The following is a 26,550-nucleotide window of genomic DNA, read 5'->3' on the forward strand; positions in this document are numbered from 1 at the left end:
AGTGAGGCTGCGCCGAGGAAGGGGAAGAAGCGGTCCGCCGCGGCCAGCGATGATGACGCAAAGCACAAACTCAAGCGGGAGCTTGTGGGCCTCGGGCCGGTCGAGCAGTTTCGGCCGACGCATCGCGGGCCGACGGTGACGGCGAGGAAGAGCTCCGGCCCGCCCGCGCCGCGGAAGAGGCTGGACTAGAGTACAGCCGTACGAGGCGGTGGGTGTCAACGCTTTTGTTTTCAGAAAGACACAAACCGGAAAACAGACAATCCCGTCGCGTTTTCTTCCTGCCACAAAGAATCCTGCACAAAGATCGGAAGGGCGGAAGCTGACGCCGTCTGGAAGAAAAAAATCTTTTTCTTTCGCTGGTGACCGGTGTCGCCCGCCGTCTCAACCGGCGTCACAGAGGACGACCTCTCGCGTTGCTACCTCATGGCTGGGTGCTCCCGAGGCATCATCGGCAGCGTGCACAAACCGGGCTCGCAGGCGCTCCTGGCCAGCGTCTGCTGCCCGGCAGAGTGCAATCGGTGCGGCGGCGTCAACTGCTGGCAGCAGCCGGGCGGCATCGACTGCTGCGCGCGGCACCTGTACGACTCTGGCGTGCGGTGCAGCGACAGCGAGATGACCTCGTGCATCCTGCCCAAGGCGCCCTCGGAGCAGGAGCCTCCTGCCGTCGATCGCCAGCGAGGCTGCCACGACGAGTGGGCCGTCGCTTTTCCGCGCGAGGCTGGAGACTGGCAGGCGCGCTCCTGCCGCTATAAGGTGGAGTGGAAGCAATGCGGCCAGTTCTACTCGCACTGCCAGTGCTCCTGCGGCTACTGCCAGCCGCTCAAGGGTCGGCAGTGCCACAGCTCGCCCGCAGCCGCCGCCCTACCCACGTCCTCGTCGCCGCCACCGCCGCCGCCGCCGCCGCCACCTCCACTTCCACCGCCGCCGCCGCCTCGGCCTCGCCGGTCGTCGCGTCCACGCGCTTCGCCGCCGCCGCCGCCGCCGCCGCTCGTCGCAGTCTCTCCCCCGCCGCCCTCGCCAGACCCCTCTCATCGAGGCCCGCCCTCAGGACTTCCGGGTGAGGCGGCGCCGCCACCGCCCCCGCTGGGCGGGGCGCCGCCGGACGCCGCCGGCCCCGAGCGGCCTCTGTGGCCCGCGGCTGTCGCCCTCTCGGCGGCGCTGCCCGGCGACTTGCCCGCCGAGCTGGTCGAGCGCCTCCTCGCCGCTCTGCTGCTCGGCTCGTCGCTCGCCGCGCTGATGGTGGCGGTGCGCTCGCACCCCTCGCCGCCACCCCTCGCCGTCATCCCCAGCCCTGACCAATCACCCTCGCTGACTCACACACTCTCGCTGTAACGCTCACCCTGGCTGTGACCCTCACCCTCACCCTCACACACCTCTCTGCCCCTGCCTTGCCCCTCACCCTGCCCCTACCTCTCTGCCCCTGCCTTGCCCCTCACCCTGCCCCTGCCCCTCGCCCCAGGCGTGCGCGGCCTGCAGCTCTCGCTTTGGCGCGCGTCGGAGGCGGGGACGCACGAGACGGCTCGGCTTTGACTAGTGACTGATGCCCCCACCAGGCCGGAGAAGAGACGCACGTCGGGGAGCCACGCCGCCGCCAAAGAGCCGCTTCGGCCGAGGCGGCATCGCTGGATCCGAGCTGCATAATCTCTACGGCCCGCGCCTCTCGCGCACCCGCCACCGGGCGTCGATACCAGTGCCACCTCATGGGGTGGGGCGAGTCCGTCGTAGGCCGCTTCTCGCGCATCAGAAGCCGCGGTTCGGTCGAGGACCGGACCTCGCTCCTCACCTCTCGAGGCACGCCAAACACCGCCAACCGGTCGCCGTCGAGGAGCCGCCCGCCGGGTGTACCGAGGAGTCACTTGCTCAACCCCGGAGCTGTGAATGGGTCGGTCGTTAGGAGCCCCCCTCCGGGCAGCCCGGACAGCCCGTGCAGCCCGCCGCTCGCGGAAGACGAGTTCCCCGCCCCGCTGCGGCACACGCGCCCCGCAGCCGCTGCTCTCGCCACAACCTCTCAGGTCTGTGACTCACGCACGCCTCGGTGCTAGGCACGCGCCGTCGAGCCGCTTCCCGCGCGTGTACGACGGGCAGCCCGCCTCCGAGGGCGGCTCGCTCTTCTCGCGCCACACGGCCGCGCGACGCGGCGGCGGCGGGCTCGGCCATCCGCGCGGCGCCGCCCAACGAGCCATCCACTGATGACTTCCTCAACGAGGCAATAGGAGGCCGCGCGGCGTCGCAGGTTGGCGGCTCGGAGGTGTCGGCGGGCGAGCCTAGATGGCGGAATGCGCTCCCTTGCACTCTAGCGAGCACTCGACAAGACACGACCTCGACGGTGCCCACGGTGTTCCCTGTTTAGTCTCCCGCTGTGCGGCGACGGGTGCCGCTGCAAGGAGCCGCAGCCCGACTCCCCTCTCTGCGCACCCGACAACGCAGGTGAGCCAGGCCGAGCGCGAGGCGGAGGCGGCGCTCCTCGAGCTCGAGATCGGGCCGGAGGACTCGGTCTCGGTGGCGTGCATGCAGAGGGATGGCGACGGGTCTGCGAGGACCCCGCCAGAGAGGCGTTTGCCGCACCACCCTCCGCCCCCCGCGCACGCGCCCGCCTCCGAGGGCGCGAGGAGGGGGGCGGAGAGCGAGGAGAGGCAGGAGACGCCCGTCGTGCTCGAGGCTGCGGACGGGACGCGTCACGAGATGGCGGCAGACTTGGACGGGGTGGCGAGCGCCGCGGAGCTGCAGCAGGGCTTGCGGCAGGCGTACACCGAGAGTAGCCGAGAGTAGCCGAGATCACCCGAGATCACCCGAGATCACCCGAGGGCTTGCGGCAGGCGTACACAGACTTGCTCGGCGAGGTGTTGCCGCCGCGGGCGCTGCGGCTGCACGCGCGGCTGCTCAACGGCGGCTCTGTGCCGCTGACCACCGACGCGGCCGGGCTCGAGCTCGCGCGCGGAGCGGCCTCTCTCGTCGTGCGGCAGGAGATGGCGACGCCGTCGCTTCCGTGTACGCTGGCGGACGTCGGCGCATCAGGCCTCTCGGGCTGGCGAGACCGACCGGCAGAGGCGCCAATCGAGGACCTCTAGTCGTCAGATACGAGACGCGCGATTGTGCTGTAACCAAACGCGCTGCCGCTGGGCGAACACGACCCGCTCAAGTTTCTTACTCGTAGCTAAAACAGCTGCGTGTGAGGTGTGTGTGCTCGTCTGTACCTGCGCTTGAGAGGTGAGAGCGGTGCCGCCCGGTGCGTGGTGTGTCACGTGCTGATCTTATGCTGTATGCTGAGTTTTTAGTTTTAGGATTTAGCTGCTGTTTTTATTTTAAACTGTTTTGTGTGTGTAGTGTTTTAGCTCTTCCCCCCCCGGAAATTGAGCTAACGACCTACGAGCCGCGCCCCCTGCTGGCCCCGCCCCCCGCGCCCTCCCGCGCCCCGCGCGCCGCGCCCGCGCGCCCTCCCGCGCCCACCCCGCGCTCGCCCGCCGCGCCCGCCTCGCCCCGACAAGAGTTCGTTCCGCGCCGGCCACGTACACCCCGCCCGCTTGGCCAAAGTACAGGTTTCGATCCGGGCCACCGCAAATTTTGATCAGCAAATTTCGAGGGGCGGCCGCAAATTTTGAGGTAGATTTTGATTGTCAAAATGTGTCCGTCTTGGCACAGGATAGAGCATATAGGCGGCGAACACGCGGGTGCGCAGGGACATCGCGACTCTGCCCGCTCGCTCGACCCTTTTGCCGCGAGAGGGCGCCGGCCGCGTGCAAGAGGTGGCTGGCGCCCTGAGGCGGCAATTGGTGGCGTGGGGAGATGCGGGGAGTGCGGAACGCTACTGGCGGCGTGACAGGGCCTCTCTCGATTGCGTGTGCCGCCCATCGGCACGCGGGTGCGCAGACATCGCGCGACTCTGCCCGCTCGCTCGACCCTTTTGCCGCGAGAGGGCGCCGGCCGCGTGTAAGAGGTGGCTGGCGCCCTGAGGCGGCAATTGGTGGCGTGGGGAGTGCGGAGAACGCTACTGGCGGCGCGACAGGGCCTCTCTCGGTTGCGTGTGTCGCCCATCGGCACGCGGGTGCGCAGACATCGCGACTCTGCCCGCTCGCTCGACCCTTTTGCCGCGAGAGGGCGCCGGCCGCGTGTAAGAAGTGGCTGGCGGCCTGGCGCCCTGAGGCGGCATTTGGTGGGGTCAGCGAGCGGTGCTGAGTCTTACTCGTCGGCGCTGGGGCCAGATCCCAGCGCAGAACTCTGCAACGCTGGCATACAAACACAAGCAAGAAGACTAACCCTAACCCTAACCCTAACCCTAAACCCCAACCCTAAAGCCGTAGGTCAGCGTGTGGGGCTGAGTCTTAGTCGTCGGCGCTGTGCGGCCAGATCCCAGCGCAGAACCCTGCAACGCTGGCATATACAGACACAACCAGACTAACCCTGACCCTAACCCTAACCCTATAACCCTAACCCTAACCCTCTAACCCTAATAACCCTTTAACCTAACCCACACCCCCCAACTCCACACCGCAAATTTGAAAGATCTTGATGAAAATCAGGCCCGACTGCAAATTTCTTCAAAATTTTCGCAGGCGCTCCGCGCCTGCAGATTTTGAAATAAATTCGACAAAATTGGTACCTGGCCCAACCGCCCGCGCCCGCCTCGCACACCGACCACCGCCGCGCCACGGCGAACTGTGTGTGCGCCACGCCGATGGGGCGCGGCGCGCAGGTGGACGAATCAGGCTCCAGGGTGGTACAGGCCCGAGCGCCCGACCAGATAGCGAGTATAGCGCATACCGCATTCACCGCATATCTCTAGGACCCCATAGCGCACAGGTGTCATGACGTAAGTTAGAGCGCGGGAGCCGGTGGGGTGCCTGCTGTGTGGAGTGCACACCTTAAACGGCCGAGTGTTCGGTTTGTGTGCACCGCACGGTTGTGCTATACCTAACCTGGAACTTTACTCTAAAAACGACCGAACGAGCTATCTTGCAGCGCCCATCGACGACGCCCGCGTCCGCCCGGCGCCCACGGCGTGGACTACTCTCTGCTACAGCTCAGCTCGCGGAGGGGCACGCCTCCGTGCGATTTGGCTGGGTGGCGAAATCGCCATATTTCGCAACGTGGCACCAGTCGCCGTAAGCGCCGTTGAGGTCGAGGAAGAAGAGGACGAGGCAAAGCGTCGCGCAAGAAAAGATGACGAGCGCCGGCCACGCGCGCCGCAGCGCGAGCGGTTTCGTATCGCCGGGCGCGAAGCGCTTGTGCATCGCCATCGCCAGGATGCAGACGGCCGCCTCGGCGCCGTTCGTGCAGTACTTTGCCCAGAGCGTGACACACGCCTGGAAGACGAGGCCGACGGCGGAGGCGTTCATGCCCACGAGGGCGCAGCGCACCCACTCATGCCGTCGCAGCGACTGGCGCAAGGGGAGGGGCGGGGGGTGACATAGCGCTCCTGCTCGGGCTCTCGGTGAGGCGTGTCGTCGCTGTGCCGGAGCGACGGTCCCCGAGGAGAGACGCGCGCGGGAAGAGGTGCAAGCGGCCCGGCAGAGGCAAGCCCGGAGGGCGGGGCGGAGGCCGGCGCGGCGCGCGCCTCCCAAAAGGGCATCAGCGCGTAGATGAGCAGGATACCGGGCCCAAACAGGCCGAGGAACCCGACGATGCCGCCCCCGACGCCCGCCACCGCGGCCCCCAGGAAGGCGGACAGGTTGAAGAGCGGCCCCGGCAGCGACTGCGCGAGCGCAAGGCCGAAGCCAAACGTCTCTGCGTCGAGCGGCGGGAACGAGCCCGTCTCGCCCGGCTCGCAGCGGCCGCGCGTGAACTCCGACTCGAGCATGGGCAGCACCACCTGGTCCGTTCAACGGCTGCGAGTCAGTCAGTCACGGCTGTGCCCCTCCGCGCGAGCACCGGCAGAGCCACCTGCCCGCCGCCGTAGATGGAGAAGCCCATCCAGTAGAGAGACGAGAAGACCGCGAGCTGGCGCGAGCCGGCGCCGCCGAAGCCGCCGCAGGCGAGGTCGCGAGCGACCCACGCAAAGGGAAACAAGCCGACAGCGACCATGGCGAGGAGGAGGCCGGCCGGGCGCGGGATGCCGATCTGCTTGAGCAGCCCCTTGCCGGTTGGTGGGGAGAGCGCCTGCGGCGCGGAGCGGGTGGGGGAGTCGAGGCTCGAGAAGTCAAAGGGCGAGGAGGAGGTGGCGGGCACCTTTTCGTACGCGGCCCGCCGCGACGGTCGCCGTGCGTCGAGCGCGGTGACGAGGCCTCCAAACAGGATGAGGCCTACCGAGGGGGGCGCCGTGTCGCGGGTGGCGGTCCGTGGTGGTGGTGGTCCGGGCGGGGCTCGGCTGTGCGCCGGGGAAGGCGAAGGCGGCCCAGCGCATGTGCTCCCGCGGCAGCAGCAGCGCCACGAAGCACGTGAAGAGCGCGAGCGAGATGCGGAGCGGGTCGTCGCCGCAGGCCTTGTTGCCGAGCATGCGCGCGGCGAGAAAGACGAGGCTGATCGCGGCCGGCCCCGCGCCGAGCACGACCATCTTGTAGGTGTCGAGCGCGCCGAGGTCGAGGTAGTACACCGCCGCGCCCGTGCTCAGCTGCACCGCGAAGCCGACCCAGTCAAAGAGCCAGAAGCTCACCAGCCCACCGAGCGCGCCCGCACGCGTGATGCCCATCGCCGTGGCCATCTGCGTCGAGGTGGGGCCGGGCATCGCCTGCCCGAGCGACATGAGCTCCATGAAGCGCTGCTCGTCCAGCCAAGGCCGCTCCCCCTCCACGAACGTCTTGAGAAAGAGGCCGATGTGCGCCGCCGGACCGCCGAAGGCGATAAACCCCATCGGGAAGAATGCCGCCGCCACGTCGCGGACGCGGCCCCAGTAAGTGAGAGGCTCGGAGGAGGCGTGCGGCTTGGCTTGCGAGTCCATCGGAGCGATGTTGGCGGCGGGCATCGCGGCTGTCACGATCTGAGTGGCTCGGAGGAGCGGTTTCGCCCCGGAGCCACCTTGTTTCGGCCGACGGCGTTTTCTCGCGCTTTCTTTTTTCGTGAACTTCTGAGGGATTTGCAACGAGAGCGATCGTGAACAGGGATTTGCAACGAGAGCGATTCCGAAGGAAGGGACACAAACCAAGTTATTTTTTGTTTGTTTCCTGCAAACAAAATGTGTCAGACACATAGATACCCAGCTACCCACCAGGCGTGGTCCAAGAGAGCTTTCCGGTTACTGGACCGTGTTCAACGACGTTGAACATTGTTCAACGTCGTTGAACACTACTTAGGAATGGCCGTAGCTCCTCTCCACGAGCGATTGAGAAGACGTACCACGTGTCGATTCTGTATAGAATTGCGAGGCGCACACGCTGGTGCAGGCGGCGAGTCGTCGATCCGACTCGTTCCGCCGTGAAGTCGCCGTGAAGGGTGGGCAAACAATCCATTTTGCCCAGGAGCCTTGGCCAGGTCGTGTGAAGAGCACACATGATGTAGTGAGTGAGTGGTCCCGGGCCCTGCGGGGAACTAAGTCGGCGCAAGTTAGTCTGTGAGCTGGACGAGGGCTAGTGGTGCGCCGAGGCGGGTCAAGTGGTGAAGTGCTCCCGGGAGTCGTGGTCGGAGGCCGGGACACTACGCGCACTAACTTAGTGCGCGGAAGTGAGTGCCTCCGGCCGGCCGCGAGGGGAGTGGTCCGGCGGGCCGCTCGTAGTGCCCTTCGCCGGCGGACGGAGGCGGGCTCGGCTACTACGCTCTACGCGCACTAACTTAGTGCGCGGAAGTGAGTGCCTCCGGCCGGCCGCGAGGGGAGTGGTCCGGCGGGCCGCTCGTAGCACCTTGTGACGGTGCCCTGGCAAAATCGTCCCGATTTCGATGCGCGATTTAGCTAAGTCCCAGAGCCGTTTACGCATGAGCGGGCCCCCTCACCAGCCTAGGGCTCGCGCTTCTGGCCCGAGGTGTCGCCGCTGCCTCCCGCGCCCTCCGGCGCCTGCTGCTACTGCCGGTCGGCCGGTCGGGTCCGCGCGACGGCTCCATCCTCGAGACGTAGCGGTCGCTGAGCGCTTTCTCGACCGCTACGTCTTCCAGTGCACCCACCCACCGCGACCCTCGAACCTGCGCTGCGCGGCGCAGTTGCTGCCGAGCGAGACGCCCCCGCCCGCGCAGGGGCGGCATCACCAGACGCTACCGCATGGCCGAGCAGCGAGCAGTGTGTGCCGCAGTGCCCGTCCAGGCCCTCTTGCAGCTGCCTCTATTGGGCGTAAACCGCGGATATAAGGGTCTATACGGAGGTGGGTGGCCTCTTAGAGGTATGGGAGCCGCTGGCACCGCGCTGGGCGCCGCGGATGCACGTACGAACGAACATTATGAAATCGGGACGATTTTGACCCAAAAATCACAAGGTGGTGCCCTTCGCCGGCGGAGGGAGGCGGCTCGGCTACTACGCGCACTAACTTAGTGCGCGGAAGTGAGTGCCTCCGGCCGGCGAAAGAGTAGAGACATGCACAAGCTCACTTCTCCATCGCCAGCCCAACGCGCTCATACAGGTTGACCCATATAATCTCTCCTACTAGTTACCGCTGTCACTGTCTCAGGCCCGCTCACAACACTAATTTCCCCGCCGATGGTGGATCCCCGCGCTGGTCGGCCGATGAGGCCGCCTGTGCCTCGCCCAGTTCCCCCTGCTTCTTGAGGCTACTCCTCCTCTCGAGGACCGGCCTGCCCATGCTGCTCCCCAGAGCCAGCGCCCGGCTCGGCATTGGCGGATGTTGAGGCTGAGACCTCTGCGAGCCTAGACCCCAAGCTTAGCGGATTCCCGGGGGGGGTGTCGAGGCGGTGCGTTTGTCGGGACGCGCCGCCCGATTGGTAAGCTCCGTCCCCCACACAGTAGTGGTACCGCGCCTCCCGTGCTTCACGGTTGCGTTGGAATCGTGCTCCATCATCCTCTTCTTGCACGGGCGGGCCGGGCTGGCTGGCCGGTGGGGTGTCTCCGGTTAGGTCAATGACAGCAGACGACTGGTGCTGTCGCGCGAGGGTTGCAGGCGTGAGGGTCGAGGGTACCTTTTCCCCCCTTTGCTATTAACAATGCTTTGGAATCTATGAACATGACCTCGAGTGGAGCCCCAGTCCTCGACAGGCTCCTGGCTCGGCCCTGCCGGTGACATCGCAGGAGCCGTGGACGTGCTTGGCTCTTGGACGGACGCTGCCGAGGCCGGAGGTGGTGCAGAACCAGCCGATGGCGACGGCGCGCTGCGCGACGCATCGCCCCGAGCCTGGCGAGCACGGCTCGACGCCGCAGCGGTGTTGCTGTCGCACGCCCTGCGCTTGCCTGCCCGCTTGCCTGCATGGGTGCATGCATGGGTGTGGGTGCAGGTCCAATATGGCGATGGCCGAGGAACGCACGAATGGATGGCGGCGGGCGCTTCGGGCGTCGGGGGCATGTGGGCTGCGGCGTACCAATATCTCCAGCGTCCTTCATCTTGGCTGCTGCTTGGGAGCCGACGCTTGCAAGTGAGTGTCAGAGTGTAGGAACTCGGTGGGAGCATCCGTCATCACTTCACACTCGCTCGCAAAAGTGAAATCGATTCGCTGTGTCCGGACAGTGGGTGAGTGCCTCCCGCCCACCCCGCGCACTAAGATAGTGCGCGTAGTGAGTGGGCCGCCGGCGAGCGGGCTAGTGGGTGAGTGCCTCCCGCCACCCTGCGCACTAAGATAGTGCGCGTAGTGAGTGGGCCGCCGGCGAGCGGGCTAGTGGGTGAGTGCCTCCCGCCACCCTGCGCACTAAGATAGTGCGCGTAGTGAGTGGGCCGCCGGCGAGCGGGCTAGTGGGTGAGTGCCTCCCGCCCACCCCGCGCACTAAGATAGTGCGCGTAGTGGGTGGGCCGCCTTCTAGTGGTCGGCGAGGCCGTGGCCAGTGCCCCGGCCCTGCGGCGCCGCCTAGTGAGTGAGTGCTCGCCGACCCTCCCCACACTAAGTCGTCATGTGTGCTGTGTTTTTTAGTTGGCGAAGGCTCCTGTTTTGCCCACATTTTGCCCTCTCGCGCGATCTTCTCGCGTCGGCAAGCGCGCGGGCCAGGATGGGCGAGCCGGTCCCGCCACGCTGGACGGGCCAGCGGCTGGCACGCGCCGGCCACTCCGGCGGCGCGGCGGCCTCATCGCGCTCGTCGTCTGCGAGGCCACCGCTCGGCGTCGCCGCGTCCGACGGCGATGGCGCTTGGCTGTGAGGTGGGATGGCGGCATGGTGCGCGCGGACGTGGGGGTGGTGCGGGATGCGCGTGCCAGCAAGCATAGTTTCACCTCCCCAACCCCGCAGGCGCGCCGACGTGCTGCCCGAGCGCGTTTGGAGGCAGCAGCAGCTCCTCGCGAGGCGCCTTCGGAGGGGTGCCACACCCCTTTCCCAGCCGCGCGCGAGTTGAGCTCCGATTTGCGCTCTTTTTCGCACACGCCCGACGCTAGTAGGTGAGGATCGACCATCCTCCGCAAGCAGGGCTTCGTCGGGCGCGTCTTCGTCGAGCAGTGGTGCATCTCCCATGCTCCCACCCGCGCCCTCCTCGCAGCCCGCCCGCGGCCGACACCGACGCCCTCACGGGCTCACCCTAGTCGTAGGTGCGGGTTTTTTGCGTGCCCTCCGTCGATACGGGGCGCTGGGCGATGGCTGGGCTTGTCGCCGGGCGAGCTGGCCCCTCAGTCGGCCGCGGAGCGGAGATGCGAAATCGAGGCGGCGCGGCCCCTGCGCGCAGCCTATCCGGCCGGCGCGCGCATGGTTCCGTAGCCCGTATAGTGCCTCACTGACCAACTCCAGCGCTACGGTCTACGTGGCCGGTGTGGTACTGGGGCTGGGCAGCCTTGGGGCCGGCAGAGACCGCCGTCTAGCGGTCGCACTAGTCGGATATCGTTGTTCAACCTGTTTGTTCAACGGTTGTTCAACCATACTTTGAGCCTTAATTATTAATTCGGGTTTGGGTCTCTGAGGTCGATACTAGCGTCTATAACTTGCCACAAGCATGCTTTACAAAAGTCCAGCGGAGCTGGACTCGCAGAACGGCCGTCCGCGCGCGCTGTGAACAGCGCCGTGGTTGAACACTGTTCAACGTCGTTGAACACGTGACGGTCCAGTAACCGTTTCTCTCTTGTGATCCGTCATCATCTGTCCAGCGTCCACCCATACCGCGTTGGTGTCCAGTCCGAGCCTGGCTGTTCTTCACCTTTACCTACCTACGATCCGTGCAGGAGCCCGACGGAGAGAAGCAGCGCGCCTCTTTTCATTGTTAGTGCCCGCCGCTAACGCGCATAGATTCGCCACTTCGAAGGTCGTAACAATGAAAAGAGGCGGGCGGCATCGCTCGACTTAACCGAGAGAACCTGAGAAGGGCCGGTGCAACTAGTCACTGTGTGTGTGTGTGTGTGTGTGTGTGTGGAGGGGGCATGTGTAACGACACTGCTACTCGAGTAGAGATGCCTTTCGGGGCCCAGAGATAAAACTTCTGTGATGCCATGCGTGACCTAGTAGTGTCCCCAGCTATGGGCGTGTCCACGTTGGAGCCAGGTGTGGTGTGGGCGCGAGAATAGCTCCGCCGTTCATGGAGGCAACCGATGCGAGTCGACTGGTGTGTGTCGTCGTGGTTTCGTATCAAGAATACTCACTCACTCACACTAGTCACTGGGGTGTTCATGGAGTCCCGTACCAGAAAGAAAGAAGAAAACAGACAAACTCAAAAGAACTAGCAGAAAAGAAAGAAAACAGACAACCCAAGGGAGGGGGAGAGAGAGAATTCTTGATACGAAACCACGACGACACACACCAGTCGACTCGCATCGGTTGCCTCCATGAACGGCGGAGCTATTCTCGCGCCCACACCACACCTGGCTCCAACGTGGACACGCCCATAGCTGGGGACACTACTAGGTCACGCATGGCATCACAGAAGTTTTATCTCTGGGCCCCGAAAGGCATCTCTAGCAGTGTCGTTACACATGCCCCCTCCCCTCCTGGGCGCATGCGCCTCACGTCTCGCCAGAGCATAAGCCCTTGGCGTGTGGCGAGACGAGTTTTTCGCATCTCTCTCTCTCTCTCTCTCTCTCTCCCAAGGGAGGGATTGGAGGACGGCACACGGCGCTGCAAAAATTCTTCCCGCGAAGCAGAGTGGCGCGAGCTCGCGGCGTAACCAAACGGCCACAATCTCATCAGCCCTGCCTCGCTTCGAAGTCAAAAATGACCACGGAGAGCGAGCTCGGCCGGCACACGGTCGACTGCGGCGCGCGCGAGGACAACGGCGACACTTGGGTCTTCGCGGAGGCCAACGAGAGCGTCGACTCATTCACCGGCGCCTTCCCGCCGCGGTCGTGTGGAAAGGAGTGGATCGCCGCGCGCCACGACGGCCGGTCTGCGCTGGCCGGCGGCGGCAGCGCTGAGGACGAGGCGGAGGAGAAGGGCGGCGGCAATCGTGCGGAGGCCGAGGAGGAGAAGGGCGGCAGCAAGGCCGAGGCCGAGGCGAAAAAGGCTTGGCAGGCGGTGGGCAGCAAGTCGCTCTCCACGCTCACTGCGACGCTCAAGGCGCACAACTTTGGGCGGGGCAAGTGGCTGATCCAGGCCGAGGCGGAGGAGGTGGACGAGATGTGGCGCAAGATCGTCGCCGCCCTCTGGGAGGGCAAGCTTGGCTCCTCCGCCAAGGTGAGCGGCGCAGGCATGCAGATGGCGCACGGCGGCCACATCATCTGCGTCTACGTCAGCCCCTTCTGGGACACGTCAGAGGTGGAGCGAGGCGCGCGTCGGCCCGGCCGCCGCCGCCGCCCACCGCCGCCCGCCGCGCCAAGCGCCCCTGCGCGTCGCCCTGCCCGCGCCGCCCTGCCCTGCCTTCCCGCGCCGCCCTGCCCTGCTGCCTGGCCCGCGCCGCTCAGCCCCCGCGCGACTGCCCGCCTCAGTCCTCGGCACTCTCCGCACCGAGTGCGGCGTGGCGCACCCGCTCAAGTTCAAGGCGGACGGGATGGGGCTGCTCGGCGTGCCAAAGTCCAACGAGTGGGGCATCCCGCCCGCCGTCTACGTCGCGCCGGCCGGGTCGATGGACGTGACGCGCCCGGCCGTGCGCGGCGACAAGTCGGGCGTGTACAAGCCGAAGCTCGGGAACCGCGAGACCAACGGAGAGGGCCGCTGGAGGCGTCCCGACGGCGCGGCGCCTCCGCCTCCGCGCTCTGCGCCACCGCCCAAGCCAGAGGAGAAGCCGGCGGCCAAGAAGGCGGCGGACGGCTTCGCGGCGCTGATGGGCCTCGCGGGCGAAGACAGCGCTGAGATCCTGCGGGAGAAGAATCGGCGCAAGGAGGAGAGGGCGGAGAAGAAGCGCGCCGCGGCGGCCAAGGCGGCCGAGGAGTCTCGCGCCGCGTTCGAGGCGGTCAAGGCGGGCGTGGGGCAGCGCAACTGGGCCGACGACGAGTCTGACGAGGAGGCGCCGCCCGCGCCATCGCTCACCGACTCGGACGCGAGCGAGTCGGAGGCGGAGAGCGAGTCGGAGGAGAGCGAGTCCGAGGATGCCGTGGCGGCCGCGGCGGCCGCGGCGGCGAGGGAGGCGGAGGCGGCGGCTGCGGCTGCGGCCAAGGAGCGGCCCAAGAAGAAGAAGACGGCGGAGGAGGAGTCTGTCGAGGCGCTGCGGCCGCGCGAGGTGGAGCCGGCGGGCGTGCGCGTCCCTTGACCGCCCGAGCTCTGAGCAGGCGCTGCTGCTCGAGCTCGAGGCGGCGCCGGAGCAGTCTGCGGCGGAGCCGGCGGCGGCGGGCCAGTCCAAGGCGGCCGCCAAGCGCGCGGCCAAGAAGGCGCGATGTGCCGCCCCGTCCCTGCCTCGTGCAGGCGATCTCGGCGGTCCGTGACGAGCCGCGCGACGTGTCCCGTAGGCGGCGGCGGCGGCGGCCAACGGCGGAGCAGGCGCCGCCACCGGCGAGGCAGAGGCGGCGCCGGCTGCGGAGGAGGAGGGCGCGGGCGGCGAGGCCAAGGGCGTCGACGTGGCGGCGGTGCTCAAGGTGAGCTCCGCGCCGCCCCCACGCCTCCGCGCCGCCTCCTCCGCGCCTTCGCGCTTTTTGCACCCCACTCCCCGCAGCTCGCCCCTTCTCGTCGGCAGCTTGCCCGCCCTGTCCCTCCCCGCCCACCTCGCTGCCTCCCTCGTCGCTCCCTCGCCGCAAGGCACGCGCCGCCGCCGCCGCCGGGAAGAAGAAGAAGGCGGGCGCCGCGGGCGGCGCAGCAGCCATCGCCGCGGCCGAGCTGAAGGCGCGCGACGCCGGCAAGAAGAAGAAGGAGAAGCGCACGTACGAGAAGGGGGCGAAGCAGGTCGGAGCCAAGGCGCGCGGCTCCGACAACAAGTACCAGGGCGAGTGAGGGCCGAGGCTCGGGCCCACAGCGCTATTTACACGTGCCCAAGGCGCACAATGGTCGGCAGGAGGCAGCGTTATGGGCCGCGGGGCCGAGCTGCGAGCCGCGAGCGAGCGCATGCGCCTGAAAAGACAAAAGAGCACGCACCTCCGGGTCGCATGGTTTGTATGAGCGAGAGACGTCCCTCGCGAGCCGTGTATAGGTACGCCGGAGAGCGCTGCATTTTTACCCAAATGTACCTCAACACACGCCTATTCAACACATTGGGGTGGTGTTGGCGCACTCGCACACATGCTTACTGCGACGTTTGAGACACAGCAGACACGGCCAGAGTGCAAACTGACCCCGACCGTCGCCCGCAGAGAGACGAGAGACGCGACTCACCCGGGAGCCGGGGAGAGAGCTGCCTGGTGCGACGGGATCGCGCTTCAAGTTCAGCGAGCCGACACGAAAAGAGGCTTGCAGCGAGGGGTCGCATCGCCACCTCTTCAACGGCGAGAAGACGATCCACTGAAAACCCTACACACGCTCCACAGACGCTGCGTCGCCTCCCAGCGCGAGCGACTTGACTGGCACCTTTTCAATCGGCTCGTCAAAGCGGGAGAATGTGAACTGCGTGGCATACGCAGATGTCACCTCGTAATTCTCCGCTTGTCCATCAATGGCACCCTCCGCCATGGCTGACGTCTTGAAGTAGCCCTCGGCCGGGTAGTTGTCGGTTTTGCCGTTGCGTGGAAGCGGCGACGAGTACGACTGGCCGATGAGGCCGTGCGGGCGGGACCGCGCGGCCACGTCGCCGATCGAGTGGAAACCAAGATCGAGGCGATGGTGAGGACCCGAGATCCGATCGTACACGGGGCTGCCCTTGATCCAAACGACCCAGTCACCAACCGTGGCGTTGCCGCTGGATGACTTCATGGCGAACGTCAGCTCCTCGCACTGCTTGGAGGCCTTCTTGCCGATCCGGAAGAAGTTGCCGCCGCACGTGCCGTTGACCGTCTTCCAACCCCAGTTCTGGTCGTTCAGCTCTGAGGCCCAGAACGAGATGTTGGCAAACTTGCGCTTGGCGCCGCCAACGCGCGCCACGATATGCACCTCGGTGATGAAGCTCCCGTCGACCGTCACCTTCTTCTCCGCGCTCATAGTGTTGCCCAGCAGGAACTTTGCATCCTCAATCTTGACGTTGACGGCGAGGTCGGGCGCCGACAAGAAGTTGTAGAACATGCCGTTCCGGCCACGGAAGTCGGCGCGCCCGCCGTTTGCAAAGGCGAGGTGCGGGTCTTGGAATGCCCCGTTTTTGCAGCAGTACTCATGCGTGCAGTAGCCCGACACGCCAGGGTAGCAGCGCATCAGCAAATCCTGCGGGGCTTTGCGCATCAGGTCCTCTGGACAGCCCCTGTTGTCTGTTGCAGAGCCCACGCAGTCGGGGTTGACAGAGCAGTCGTTGAACCAGTCAGCGCAGAGCTGGTGCGAGTTGGCATCGTTAGGGTCGGGAATGGGGAGATTTCCCACACTGGCCAATGAAATGCGCGTGCGTCCCTGGGCAGCGGCGCTCCCGATGAGCAGCTGGAGCACGGGGGCGCGCAGCATGTGTGTCCCGGGTGCGGCAAATAGCGAACTCGGAATGTGCCTTCTTCGGGCGGCGGGAATTCTCCTGCCACGTGCGCAAATTTGTTTCTTGTTTTGGCTTCAGTGGAGAAGAGAGAGTTTTTAGTTGTTGTTGTTGTTGCGGCTGTGGTGGCTGTGGCTGTGGCTGTGGCTGTGACTGTGGTGCTCACTCACACACACACACACAAAAGACAGAGATCAATCACACACACAGGCTGCCTTGATTGAGCACTTGAGCACTGGATAGGGTCGAATCCGCATGGTACGGGACCCCTCGATCGTCTCGCCCTTTCTCACTGGTGTGTTTATTGGGGGGGTCCATAACAAACACGGTACGAATCCACGGTACAGGATCGAGGTGCACGCTGCCGAAGCAGTGTCGTCCCCCCTCTCCATAGTCTCGCTGGGAGACGTCGGCGGCGATGGCGGTGTGACCGATCGAGCTACAAGAGGAGCTTGATGCTTGTTCAGCAGGGCCATCAGGCTGCCCCACTCCATCACGCCCACGCGACCACGAACGTCGAGAACACACAGAAAACCAAACAGCGGCTGGGGTCAACAGACAACGGAAGGGACAGAAAAAGAAAAGAAGAGACAGAAAACAGACAACCCAAGGGAGGGATGGGAGGACGGCACGCCGCCACCACACAGGGATTTTAAAGGAGAGGAGTGTGGTGCTAGCCGTCGGCCCGTCGCCCACCCTTGGGCGTCTACCTCTTCCGATCTCTCTTCGCAGTCTCTCGCCAATTCTCGCGAGGGAGGGCGAGACGATCGAGGGGTCCCGTACCATGCGGAATCGACCCTATCCAGTGCTCAAGTGCGCAGTGCTCAATTCTCGCAGCGACCTTCGAGCTTCGTTCATTCATGCCACCTCGGTCCTCGCGGTCTTCCCACTCTCGTCGTTCTCTCTCCCTGTCTCTCTCCTCCTCTTTCATCCTCTGACTCATCGCTCTCCTCGGCCTCGTTCTGAGACGCCGCCGCCGCCTGTGCCGATCGATCGATCCCTTGCTATGGCGGCTTCTCTCGCCTCTCGGCGTAAGTCCGCTCTCCTCGCAGCGTATTTTGGCCCCTCGAGTTTATCGAGCCTTCCTCGCGCAAGGACGACATTTCTGACTCAAAAGAAAGAAAGAAAACAGACAACCCAAGGGCGGGATGGCATGCCCGCACGAATTCTTTCTGTTGGCAAGCCCGGACTGTCTCTTCGCAGGACCGGTCCCCTTTTGTACTCATGAGACCTGTTGTGATCGATCGCGAGAGCGACACGCGCCGTGTGATCGATCGCGAGAGCGACACGCGCCGCGTGCTATTTTGCCGTGGCCTTCCAGCAAGCATCGACTGTCAGGCCCTACGTTACGCTTTCGGCTTGTACGGCACGGTCGAACGCGTGGTGCTTTCGCTCCCGCGGGGCGGCTCTACCCGTCTCAGCTGGGTGACATTCTCTGAGCCTCAAGCCGCGGCGGATGCCCTCGAGATGATGGGGACGCGCGACGAGGACATTCTTCGCGCCGGATCTGTGCACTGGGCGAATAATCAGGACGAGGGCGTTGCTGATTCTGACTCCCGTCGCTCCGTCTTGGACAAGGAGCTCGACCAGCAGCGGTCCGTCTGCAAGTTCTTCTCCGCCGGGAATTGCCGGAACGGCGAAAATTGCCGCTTCCGTCACGCGCGCTCGCAACCGCCTCAGGCAGCTGCGGCCAGCAACGCGCTTAACCCAGACGCCGCTGAGTTTGTGCCGAGTGGCGGCGGCGGCTTCACCCGGAGGTGGTACCCGGCTTCTGACGACGAGGGCGAGGACGACGAGGACGAGCAGCAAGAAGCAGCCGAGGCGGAGCGGGCGGCAGAGGTGCAGCGGGCGTCAGAGAGGGAGCGGGCGGCGGACAAGGCGGCCAAGGAGGCGGAGGCGGCCGAGCAGCGTCGGCAGAAGGCGTTTCGCGAGGAGACGGAGGTCAACCCGCCCGCCACCACCTGCACGCACGCACCACACGCCCCTCACCACCTGCCTCCCCCTCGCCCCCTCACCGCAGGTGCGCAGGAAAGCAGCGGAGCTTGCGGAGCAGATGCGGCGGAGCATGGCGTCGACCTCAACCGCGACATCGGCGACGGCAAACGCATCACACGATGGTGAGGTTTCGTCGGCCGCTTCGCCTCCCGCGGTGGTGGAGCTGCGAGTACATCTCGGCGCAGGTAAGGCTGGCGAGATCATCGGGAAGGGAGGCAGCATCATCAAGGATCTGCGGCGCCGCGTCGCTCCGGCCACGCTCGAGGTGACTCGAGACGGAGGCGCCTCGGGGCAGGAGCTAGTCGTGAGGGGCTCGCCGAGCGACGTGGGTGCGGCGGCGCGTTTGCTCGAGTCGCGGCACGAGATCAAGTTTCCGGCTGCGGGCAGCGGCGCCGAGGCGCGGAAGGCGCCGGGAAGAGAGGGCCGACGGGAAGAGGCGTCCGGCGGACGGCGGCGGCAGCGGGAAGAGGCGGAGGAGCTCTCGCCCGGCCGCCGCCTCGCGGTCGCTGCCCCAAGGCCTTGGGACCTCGGGGGTGCGGAGGCGGACCCCCCCTCGCTGCAGCCGCGGCGAGACGGCCGCGACGCTCACGAGTGGGAGCGGGGCGGCTCGCCGTGCGCAAAGCGACAGCGGCAAAACAACGCAACAAGCGGTGTCCGCAGCAGCGGCGGCGGCAGCGGTGATAGCAGCGGCGGCGGCGGCGGCGGCGGCGGCGGCGGCGGTGGTGGCAGCGGTCGTGGCGGCGGCGGCGGCGGCGCAGCGAGTCGCCTGCCCACCACCTCGCCCCTCTCCCTGCTCCCTGACGCCGGGCCGGTGCGTGTCTTTCTCAGACACTTCCTAGACACTTCCTAGACACTTCCCTGACGCCGGGCCGGTGCGTGTCTTTCTGAGCACTTTAGCACGGGACCTCCCGACACCTGACCGGCAGGTCTGCTGTTTTGGTCGCAGGTGAAGCCCGCGGCCAACTTCTCCTGGGGAGAGTACCAGCAGGTGCAATTTGTGCCGAACAGCGACGGGCAGCGACGGTATCACCGGCAGCTGTCGTATGCGGACATCATCGTCGCCTACGGGCCCGCCGGGACGGGGAAGACCCTGTTCGCGGTGCAGGAGGGGCTCCAGCGGCTGCGCAAAGGCAGTGTGGCCCGGGTCCTCTCCTCTGCTGCCCGGACGGTGCTGTCCAAGAGACGCCGCGGAGAGTCTCGGACATGTCCCCTAGGTCATCCTCGGCCGCCCGGACCCCACTGGCCGCGCTGACGAGGACGAGGAGGAGGAGGCCAAGACACGGCTCCTGACGCCACTCTTCGACGCCATCACCAAGGTGATGGCCGACCACACGGCGGCAGACGCCCTGGCCGCCGCGCGGCTGCTCGAGACGCAGTCGTTCGCTGGCATGCGCGGCCGCACGCACGAGGCCGCGTTTGTCATCGTGGACGAGGCGCAGAACGCTTCGCTGGCGCAGCTGAGGCTTACTTACCAACGAGAGTCGATCGTTATTACTTAGGCGCAGAACGCGTCGCTGCAGCAGCTGAGGCGTCTCTCGGACCGACTCGGCGCCGCTGCTCTCCGCTCCACCCCCCCCCCCCTCCCCCCCCCCCCCCACACACACAACACTCCGCCTCTTCCTCTGCAGGCAACGGCTCGACGCTTTGCGTCCTCGGCGACGGCTCGCAGCCCGACCGGCGCGTGGGCGGCAACTGGTCGGCGGGCGCCGACGGCATCTCATCCTCCATCGAGGCGTACGCCAAGGATCTGGACAAAGCTCGAGAAACTGGCATGCAGACCAGGATCGAGGTGGCGCGTCTCACCAACGCGGACATCTGCAGGAGCACACCCGCGAGGGAGATGCGCGGTTTCTTCTCGCAGATCGACAGCGAGGAGCCTGCACCGCGCCGACAGCGGCTGGGCGGCGGCGCCGGCGAGCTCCTCCGGCAAGCCGTGGCGCCCTCCTCCGCTCGTGACGCCACGAGGCAGCGCGGCGACGAGGGTGCAATCTACGAGAATAGAGATGCGCATGGGAGGAGATGCGCATGGCCGTGATTTTTGTTTGCCGTGGGTAAACAGCAGTGAAGCTTTTTGTGAGTTGTGTTTTTGGTTGCCTCAGTGGAGTTATTGTTATAAATAGGGGGACAACCATTATGCATGAACAGTGTACCATTCGATCAGGTGTGTCAACCTCAAGAGCTCAACCTACAACCAACCCGTTTACTCTACGATTTTTGTATGAAAAGAGCTAAGAGGAATGCAGTCGAGAGGACAGGGGAGGGTGCAATGTTAGAAGGGGGGGGGGGGGCAGACAGACACAGGCCGCCGGTGAGGGCGAGGCTGTGGCCAGCTCCAGCCGACACGCTCACGGCGCGCTCGTCACCCAGCGTTGACGGAAGGCGGGTCGGCGTGTTGAGCCTCGTCACGCCCTCGCCGTGGCCAAGCAGCCCGGGTTGTAGTCTCGCGCCGAGCCGCACAACGACAGCCGGGTCGGTCATATGGACTGCAGCTGGTCAGTGTCAGCGATTGCGTCGCGGCGTAGCGACGACACGGCTACTTTCTACGTCTCAAGCGGACGCCATCGATCGCCCTGGCCAGAAGACGCCCATTGGCGTCTTCAACCGTCTTGACTAGCTGAAAGATCCTGCTCCCCTCCCGCACCCACTCCCTCAGCATGTTCTTCAGCCCACCTGCGAGAGAGACCTGCTCCCGCACGGCCGAGCTCAGCAGCGGCCCAAGGGCACTGAGCTCCATCGCGCCCTCGGGTGCACCCTCCAGAATGCTTCTCACCTCCTCCACGTGCTGCGGCTGGGGCTGCGGCGGCTGCGGCGGCCGGTGCTGCGGCCGGTGCTGGGGCTGGGGCTGGGGCTGGGGCTGCGGTGGTGGTCGCTGCTGCGGCTGCGGTGGTGGTCGCTGCTGCGGCGGCGGCGGTGGTCGCTGCTGCGGCAGCGGCGGTGGTCGCTGCTGCGGCTGCAGCTGCGGCTGCAGCTGCGGCGGCTGCGGCAGTTCCTGCGCCGGTTGAGAAACAGGCGCCGCCAGGAAGATGGCACGTTCGCTCGGCTCCACCGCAGGCGTCGCAGCGGGCTGGGACTGCTGCGGTGGCGGCTGCTGCTGGCGCGGTGGTGGCGGCGGCGGCTGCGGCGGCGGTGGTGGTCGCTGCGGGGTCGGCGGCGGTTGCTGCGGCTGCGGTGGCAGCGGATGAGGTGGCTGCACCGGCGGGAGAGGCGATGCCTGTAGCCGCGCCTCGCCCACGGTCAGAACACACGGCACCGCGGAGACCGCCTCTACGGTTGTGAATTCGATGAGCGCTAGCCGTCCGCCCCGGTGTGGCGTCACAAACTCCAGCTGCCGCACTACGCCATAGCGGTTGTACGCCGTGCGGAGCTGCGCCACGCCTGCCAACTCCGCCTGGTGGATTGGATGAAGTGACATGGTCCTCATCGGGTCCCATGCCGCCTCGTCGAAGTGCTGAGCGGGGGGCGGCGGCGGTTGCAAGCGCGGAGGCGGTGGCGGCGGCGGTTGCAAGCGCGGAGGCGGTGGCGGTGGGGTGAGCTTCTGCTTCTTACCCGCTGCCCGCGGCTCCACCTCCACCGCTCGCTTCGAAACCGGCCCGCCGGGAGTAGTGGCAGGTGAGGATTCGGCGGCGGCAGAGGCGGCGGCAGGGACTGCGGAGGAGGGGGCGGCGGCAGAGGTGGCGGCAGGGACTGCGGAGGAGGGGGCGGCGGCAGAGGCAGCGGCAGGGACTGCGGCCGCCATCTGCCCTGGGCTGATGAATGAAGTGCTCACGGCTGAACCGTCGAGCCTCTTCTGGCGCTTGTGCGACTCAGAGGAGCCCGGAGCGGCCGCGGCGGAGGGTTTCGCAACCATGCGTACCGTGCACGTGCTGCCCACAGTCACAACCTCAAAGAGGCCACGGGAACAAGCCTCGATCCGGTCCTTGGCCTTTGCACCCCCCTGCGACCCAGCGTTCCGCCAAGCCGGGATCATCCGATCCAGCTCTGTGCAGAGGCAGCTCAGTAACAAGCTGCCGCCGCGGGCTTGAAGGAACGAGGCAGCGACCGCACGAGCCGCCTCGGCGATCGCGCGCTCCGCCTCTCCCGCGGCGGCGCCGCTGCCCGTGTCGGCGACTGTCGGCGCCGATGCGAAAGACGCCTCTGGACACAGCCTGCTCACGTCGGCCTCGGCGCTCTCTAGGGCGTACTGAAGCGCCTGCGCCTCCTTCGCCTCCACGAGCACCGGCCGCAGCGCAGCCGACGCCGCATCCGCTGCGTGGTTGAGCAGCGAGTCGCCGTGCAAGAGGAGGTGGTCGCAATCAGAGGCACGCTCGGGAGTCCTCTCAATGAGACGGTAGTTGCGAGGGTCCCGCTCCGACACGAGCTGGTCGTCGGCGCCCGCGAGATGATACACCGCTTCGCCATTCTCGTCAAACGCCTTGGCTTTTAGAAGGCGGTGGATTGCTTCTTGCAGGAGGCGATAGCAAGGCCGCAAGCCGTTGGCGAGGGCAGAGAGGCAGCCACGGCCGCCGGGCAGCAGAAAGTCGGCCTCCTCGATGCACGCGTACACCTCCGCATCAATCCTGGAGGCGATCGGCTCCTGCTGCAGCAGGTGCGACGGCTCGACACCGAGGGCCCGCCGCGCCTGTCGAAGCCGCCCGCCGAAAGCGCGCAGCACATCGAGCGGCGAGGGGTGCTCCGGCAACGAGACGAGAGTGGCGTAGAAGCGCGCCGCGGTGTCGAGCTTGCCGCTGGAGTCGAAGAGAAGCCATACCGACGGGTCATCAACGATGCGCTCGTGTGCAACGTCTGCGGGTACATCATGCCAGTACAGCTTCGGATTGGGACCGTCCGCGGGCACGTTCTGCGGGATGAGCCAACCTTCCGGCGCTTCCGGGTCCGGCTCGTACGCCTTGTAGTTGGAGAAGGTTTTCATCGCAAACTGCACCGCCGCGTACAGCTCGTAGCAGGGCTCGATCAGCGCGTACGAGGCGTTGCACACCGCCTCGACCACCGACCCAGCCGCGTTGCCGGCCCGCTCCGCGTCGTCAAAAAGGCGCGCCGCGCAACGGCAGGAGCAGATGCTGTCGTGCAACCCTTGCGCCTGCGCCCCTTGCGCCTTTCTCGTGAGGAGCGCGATGGTGCGCACGCGCCACTCCAGAACAGCAGCGGTGACGTGGTACTTGGCGAGCCCACGCTGCAATCTCTCGCCAACAGCGACGAGAACCGCGCGCCACTTGACGGCTAAGCCCCTGTACGCTGGGTCGGGCTGGCGCAGCGCGTGTGCTGCCTGCTGCCGCGCCGTCACCACTGCCTCCGACAGCGCGAGCGCCTCCCGCCGCAGAATCGCAGCGCTCGCCTTGGCCTGCGCCGGTTTGGCGCTCATCAGAGCTGACGCGCTGCTAGAGCTTGGCCGCTCGTCTCGCTCGCGACCGCTGTCCGCTACCGCCCGCGGGCGTTGCGGCGGCCGCTCGACCGATGACGGCAGCAGCAGTGGCTCAGCCGACGAGGGCGGCGGCGGCGGCGGCGGCGGCGGCGGCTGCGGCGGCGGCGGCGGCGGCGGCGGCGGCGGCGGCGGAAGAGGCTCGCACGGGCCGGGAAGCTCGCGCTTCGCCTCACGTGCAGAGGTCGCCCGCGACGTTTCGCTGCTGCTGCTCGCCCGGGCGGGCTCTGCCTGCAAGTTGAGCGAGCCGGACGGGCGGGATCGCCTCGCGATGCGATAGGAAGGCTTCTTGACCGGGGTTGGCTCCGCCCCGGCCGCCGGCGCCAGCGCCGGCGCCGCTTCCCCTCCCTCTGCCGCCTCCGCGGAGGAGCAGATCACGCCCGCCAGCTCGTTGGGCTTGCTGCGCGAGGAAGCGGGTGATGCATCGCTGTCGCTGTCCGATCCCTGCGAGGCCGAGAGCGCGGATCGCTCCGCCTCGCGCTGCGCCACGAGCTCCTCCGCCCTCGCGACCAGTGCCGGCGGCAGCTCGCCCTTTCCCACCCACTCGTCGTCCAGCTTTGCCCCGCGGAGCCGGCCCTCCTCCTGCTCCGCCGCCTGCTCGTATCCGCCGTCGCTGATCCTCCCGCGCGGGCGGCGAGGGCCGGATGAGGGCGCCGGCGGACGCCCTAGCAGCGGCGGCAGCCTCGCGCCGCACGCCTGACAGCTCCGCACCTGCGGGTCGTCGCAGAGGAGCGTGCACGTCGAGCACGCGCGAGCCGGGGCCCTCGCCGCGTCCTCTGCCGAGGTAGCCGCCGCGTCCTCTGCCGAGAGCGCACCCGTCATGTGCGGCTCCTCCTCATCGCTTGAAGTGTCGAAGGCGTGGAGGTGCTGCAAAGAGGAGGTAGTATCGTCACCTTCAAAGCCGACAACCTCCAAGTCGTCGAGACCCCAGTCGTCCAAATCTTCGTACTGAGTCTCGCCGTTGTCGTACGCGACGCAGAGCCCACGCCGGGAGGAGTAGCTCTTGATCACGCCGGCGAACCACTCCTTGTCTCCCTTCTCGGTCTCCCACCTGAAACGCACGTGTGTGCCCGCGGGGAGCATCCTCGATCGGATCCTCCCGCCCATCACACCCGCTTCCGCCGCTTCCGCCGCAGCCGCCGCCGCTCCCGCCGCCGCCGCTTCCGCTGTCGCCGCTGCCGCCGCCGCCCCCGTCGCGTCCTCCACCTCGCACTCCACTTCCAACTCGCTCTCAGCACCGGACTCGTGCCCGGAGGAGGCGGCGGCAGCGGTTGCCACGAGCCCAGAGGGCCTCGACTCACCGCGGCCGGAAGCGCTGGCCGCCGCGGCAGCGGAGGTGTAGTCCTTGCCCTCAGGGCTGACGTACTTCCAGTGGCTGTTCTTAGCCGCATTGCGGCAGGCCTCGCGGATGCGCCACCCGGCGTCAAAGGCGCCCGGCCACAGCTTGCGGTCGGTGGTCGCGCGGTCGCGCTCTGCAAGCGCCGGCTTCTCCACCCGCGCGTCTGCCCCCCCAGACACCCGCCCCTCGCCCGTGCCACCGCGAGTGGAAGCCTCCCCGCGGCAACGCTCCGCCGCCCCCACGTCGGCTGGAGTGGGCGAGGACACAGACCTGCCGGGCTCTGCGCTCGCCCACTTTGCTGCTGCTCTGCGGCCGCCCTCATCGACCCGCAACGCCTGTCCGCCGGCCTCAGAGGCCTCGGCCTCCTTCCAGGGCCGTGGGTAGGCGGGGCCGTAGTCCCACGTGAGCTCGACGCCCGCGGGGATGTCGTGCGCTGCCTGGAGAAAGGCGCGCTTCGGGAGCACGCCGTCTGGATTCTTGGCCGAGGGCTTCTCAAAGCGAGGGATGTAGACGAGGCGGAGGTTGGGCGCCTCCTCCGAGTCGTTGATGAAGCGCCACAGCCCCCCCTCCGTCTTCGGGTCGATGTACTGCAGCCGATCGCCCGCCGCGCGCTTAGCCTCGCTAATATTCTCGGGGAAGCCCACCGCGTAGGTCTTGTCCTCGAGCTGCTCGTACTCCTCGAACGAGAGGCAGCGGCCGACGATCTCCACCACAAACTCCGTGTCCTTAATGTCTCGCGTGCAGCGCAAGCCCCACCCGCGCGTTGGACCCGCAAAGAAGGCCTCCAGCTCCTTGTACGGCACCCACTTGACGTTCGGGTCGACGCCGGTCAGCATCTCATCCGCAGGGTAGGGCGCGCGCCACTGCCGGCTGCCATCGGCCGCGACCCAGAAGCTCCCCTTATCGTTGATGTCCTCGTAGCAGTGCGTAGAGGCGGCGGCACGCGCCTTCAGGCCGGGGAGCCGGTCGCGGTCGCGCTGGTCGAGCGCGAGGGGCGGCGGCTCGAGGCCCTGCGGAATGGGCGCGGCCATCAGCGTCGTGTTTTGGAAGGAGGTGACGAGGCCGCGCTGCTCCAGCGAGCTCATCGCGCTCTTCTCCGCCGCGCCGCAGAACTTTTTGGCGTGCAGCCCCTGCCGGACCCAAAAGGCACGAGACTCGTCTGTGGCTGAGACGACGAGGGTTTGCAGGCCGAGGCGGCGACCGAGCCCTGCGAGGGCCGCATAGAGCGCAGAGCCGAAGCCTTGCCCCCGGAATTTCTTGGCTGTAGCGAAGAGAGGGACCTCGAGCACCGAGCCAGCACGCACGTGCACAACTGCGGCGGCGAGCACATGTCGCGTCTCGCTGTCAAGAAGTACGGCGCGCTCAGCGTCCTTGAAGGGCCCGGTTAAATCGAGCGCGGCGCGGTTGTCGCTAAGTGAGCCGAAGGACGCCTTGAGCAGCTTTGTCGCCTCAACACCACCAGCGCTGGCGCCTCCGCAATCCAATGCCAGCTTTCTCGGTGAGAGCAGCGCCGCAATCGCAGCGTCGTCGCACGGCAGCTGCAGGGCCGGGCTGGACGCAGGGCGCCGCCCGCTTCGGCGAGGTGGCGTTGGCCCGACGTCTGGGCCAGGCGGAGGCAAATCCTCGCCGAGCCTCGCTCCGCACATTGGCAGGTCAGTCTCGGGCCTCGCTCGCGGGCAAGGTCATTCTCGGGGCAAGGTCTGGTCGCGCGAGCTGTTTCTTTTGACCTACTGTCCACTAGTGTGAACAGGTGGGAGCAGCAGCTTCTGACCACGGCGCCGCAGGCGCCTGTTGATAGGTCCAGGTGATAGCCCTGGATGGGCAATGCATACGCCTCACTGGGCCTTAGATCGCCCGACCGCGTCCCCCCGGTGCTTGCTCTGCCGGCCGTCGGATTTGTGACTCCGCCGC

At 66.8% G+C, this 26,550-nt stretch overlaps 6 protein-coding genes across 6 annotated transcripts; 3 read left to right on the forward strand and 3 right to left on the reverse strand.

Moving 5' to 3' along the window:
• Window positions 1-423: 423 nt before the first annotated feature.
• On the forward strand, window positions 424-3,068 carry EMIHUDRAFT_207508 (hypothetical protein; the record flags this gene model as incomplete). The annotated part of the gene is made up of 5 exons (XM_005774686.1): window positions 424-826; window positions 2,214-2,248; window positions 2,437-2,528; window positions 2,613-2,703; window positions 2,841-3,068. The coding sequence occupies 5 exons, from the start codon at window positions 424-426 to the stop codon at window positions 3,066-3,068; spliced, it is 849 nt and encodes a 282-aa protein (XP_005774743.1).
• Window positions 3,069-4,879: 1,811 nt separating this feature from the next.
• Window positions 4,880-6,942, reverse strand: EMIHUDRAFT_435634 (hypothetical protein). The gene is made up of 5 exons (XM_005774687.1): window positions 6,310-6,942; window positions 6,163-6,236; window positions 5,878-6,093; window positions 5,552-5,806; window positions 4,880-5,375 (listed from the first exon to the last, which is right to left on the reverse strand). Exons 1-5 carry the CDS (start codon window positions 6,893-6,895, stop codon window positions 5,019-5,021), a joined length of 1,488 nt encoding a protein of 495 aa, XP_005774744.1. The 5' UTR covers window positions 6,896-6,942; the 3' UTR covers window positions 4,880-5,018.
• A 5,196-nt stretch (window positions 6,943-12,138) lies between these two features.
• Window positions 12,139-14,501, forward strand: EMIHUDRAFT_463715 (hypothetical protein; the record flags this gene model as incomplete). Its single annotated transcript, XM_005774688.1, has 5 exons — window positions 12,139-12,694; window positions 12,849-13,579; window positions 13,629-13,727; window positions 13,806-13,931; window positions 14,092-14,501. 5 exons carry the CDS (start codon window positions 12,139-12,141, stop codon window positions 14,281-14,283), a joined length of 1,704 nt encoding a protein of 567 aa, XP_005774745.1. The 3' UTR covers window positions 14,284-14,501.
• A 3,817-nt stretch (window positions 14,502-18,318) lies between these two features.
• EMIHUDRAFT_435637 (hypothetical protein) lies at window positions 18,319-19,988 on the forward strand (the record flags this gene model as incomplete). Its single annotated transcript, XM_005774689.1, has 4 exons — window positions 18,319-18,695; window positions 18,831-19,317; window positions 19,384-19,432; window positions 19,513-19,988. Coding segments are annotated over 2 exons (683 nt in total), but the record flags the coding sequence as incomplete, so codon positions are not given.
• A 429-nt stretch (window positions 19,989-20,417) lies between these two features.
• EMIHUDRAFT_450762 (hypothetical protein) lies at window positions 20,418-23,243 on the reverse strand (the record flags this gene model as incomplete). The annotated part of the gene is made up of 3 exons (XM_005774690.1): window positions 20,418-20,624; window positions 21,078-21,320; window positions 21,609-23,243. The coding sequence occupies 3 exons, from the start codon at window positions 23,241-23,243 to the stop codon at window positions 20,418-20,420; spliced, it is 2,085 nt and encodes a 694-aa protein (XP_005774747.1).
• A 229-nt stretch (window positions 23,244-23,472) lies between these two features.
• On the reverse strand, window positions 23,473-26,285 carry EMIHUDRAFT_450763 (hypothetical protein; the record flags this gene model as incomplete). Its single annotated transcript, XM_005774691.1, has 4 exons — window positions 23,473-23,565; window positions 23,679-23,894; window positions 24,012-24,335; window positions 24,507-26,285. The coding sequence occupies 4 exons, from the start codon at window positions 26,283-26,285 to the stop codon at window positions 23,473-23,475; spliced, it is 2,412 nt and encodes an 803-aa protein (XP_005774748.1).
• Window positions 26,286-26,550: the final 265 nt, after the last annotated feature.

The sequence above is a fragment of the Emiliania huxleyi genome (assembly GCF_000372725.1).
Source record: "Emiliania huxleyi CCMP1516 unplaced genomic scaffold EMIHUscaffold_31, whole genome shotgun sequence".
Taxonomy (NCBI): domain Eukaryota; phylum Haptophyta; order Isochrysidales; family Noelaerhabdaceae; genus Emiliania; species Emiliania huxleyi.

Excerpts from the sequence above, each read along its gene's own strand:
- EMIHUDRAFT_435634 (XM_005774687.1), bottom strand. The coding sequence starts at position 6,895 with ATGCCCGCCGCCAACATCGCTCCGATGGACTCGCAAGCCAAGCCGCAC. Across the intron at positions 6,237-6,309 it reads GGCCGCCTTCGCCTTCCCCG|GCCTCATCCTGTTTGGAGGC; the intron begins GCGCACAGCCGA and ends CCCCCTCGGTAG. Across the intron at positions 6,094-6,162 it reads GGCGGGCCGCGTACGAAAAG|GCGCTCTCCCCACCAACCGG; the intron begins GTGCCCGCCACC and ends TCCGCGCCGCAG.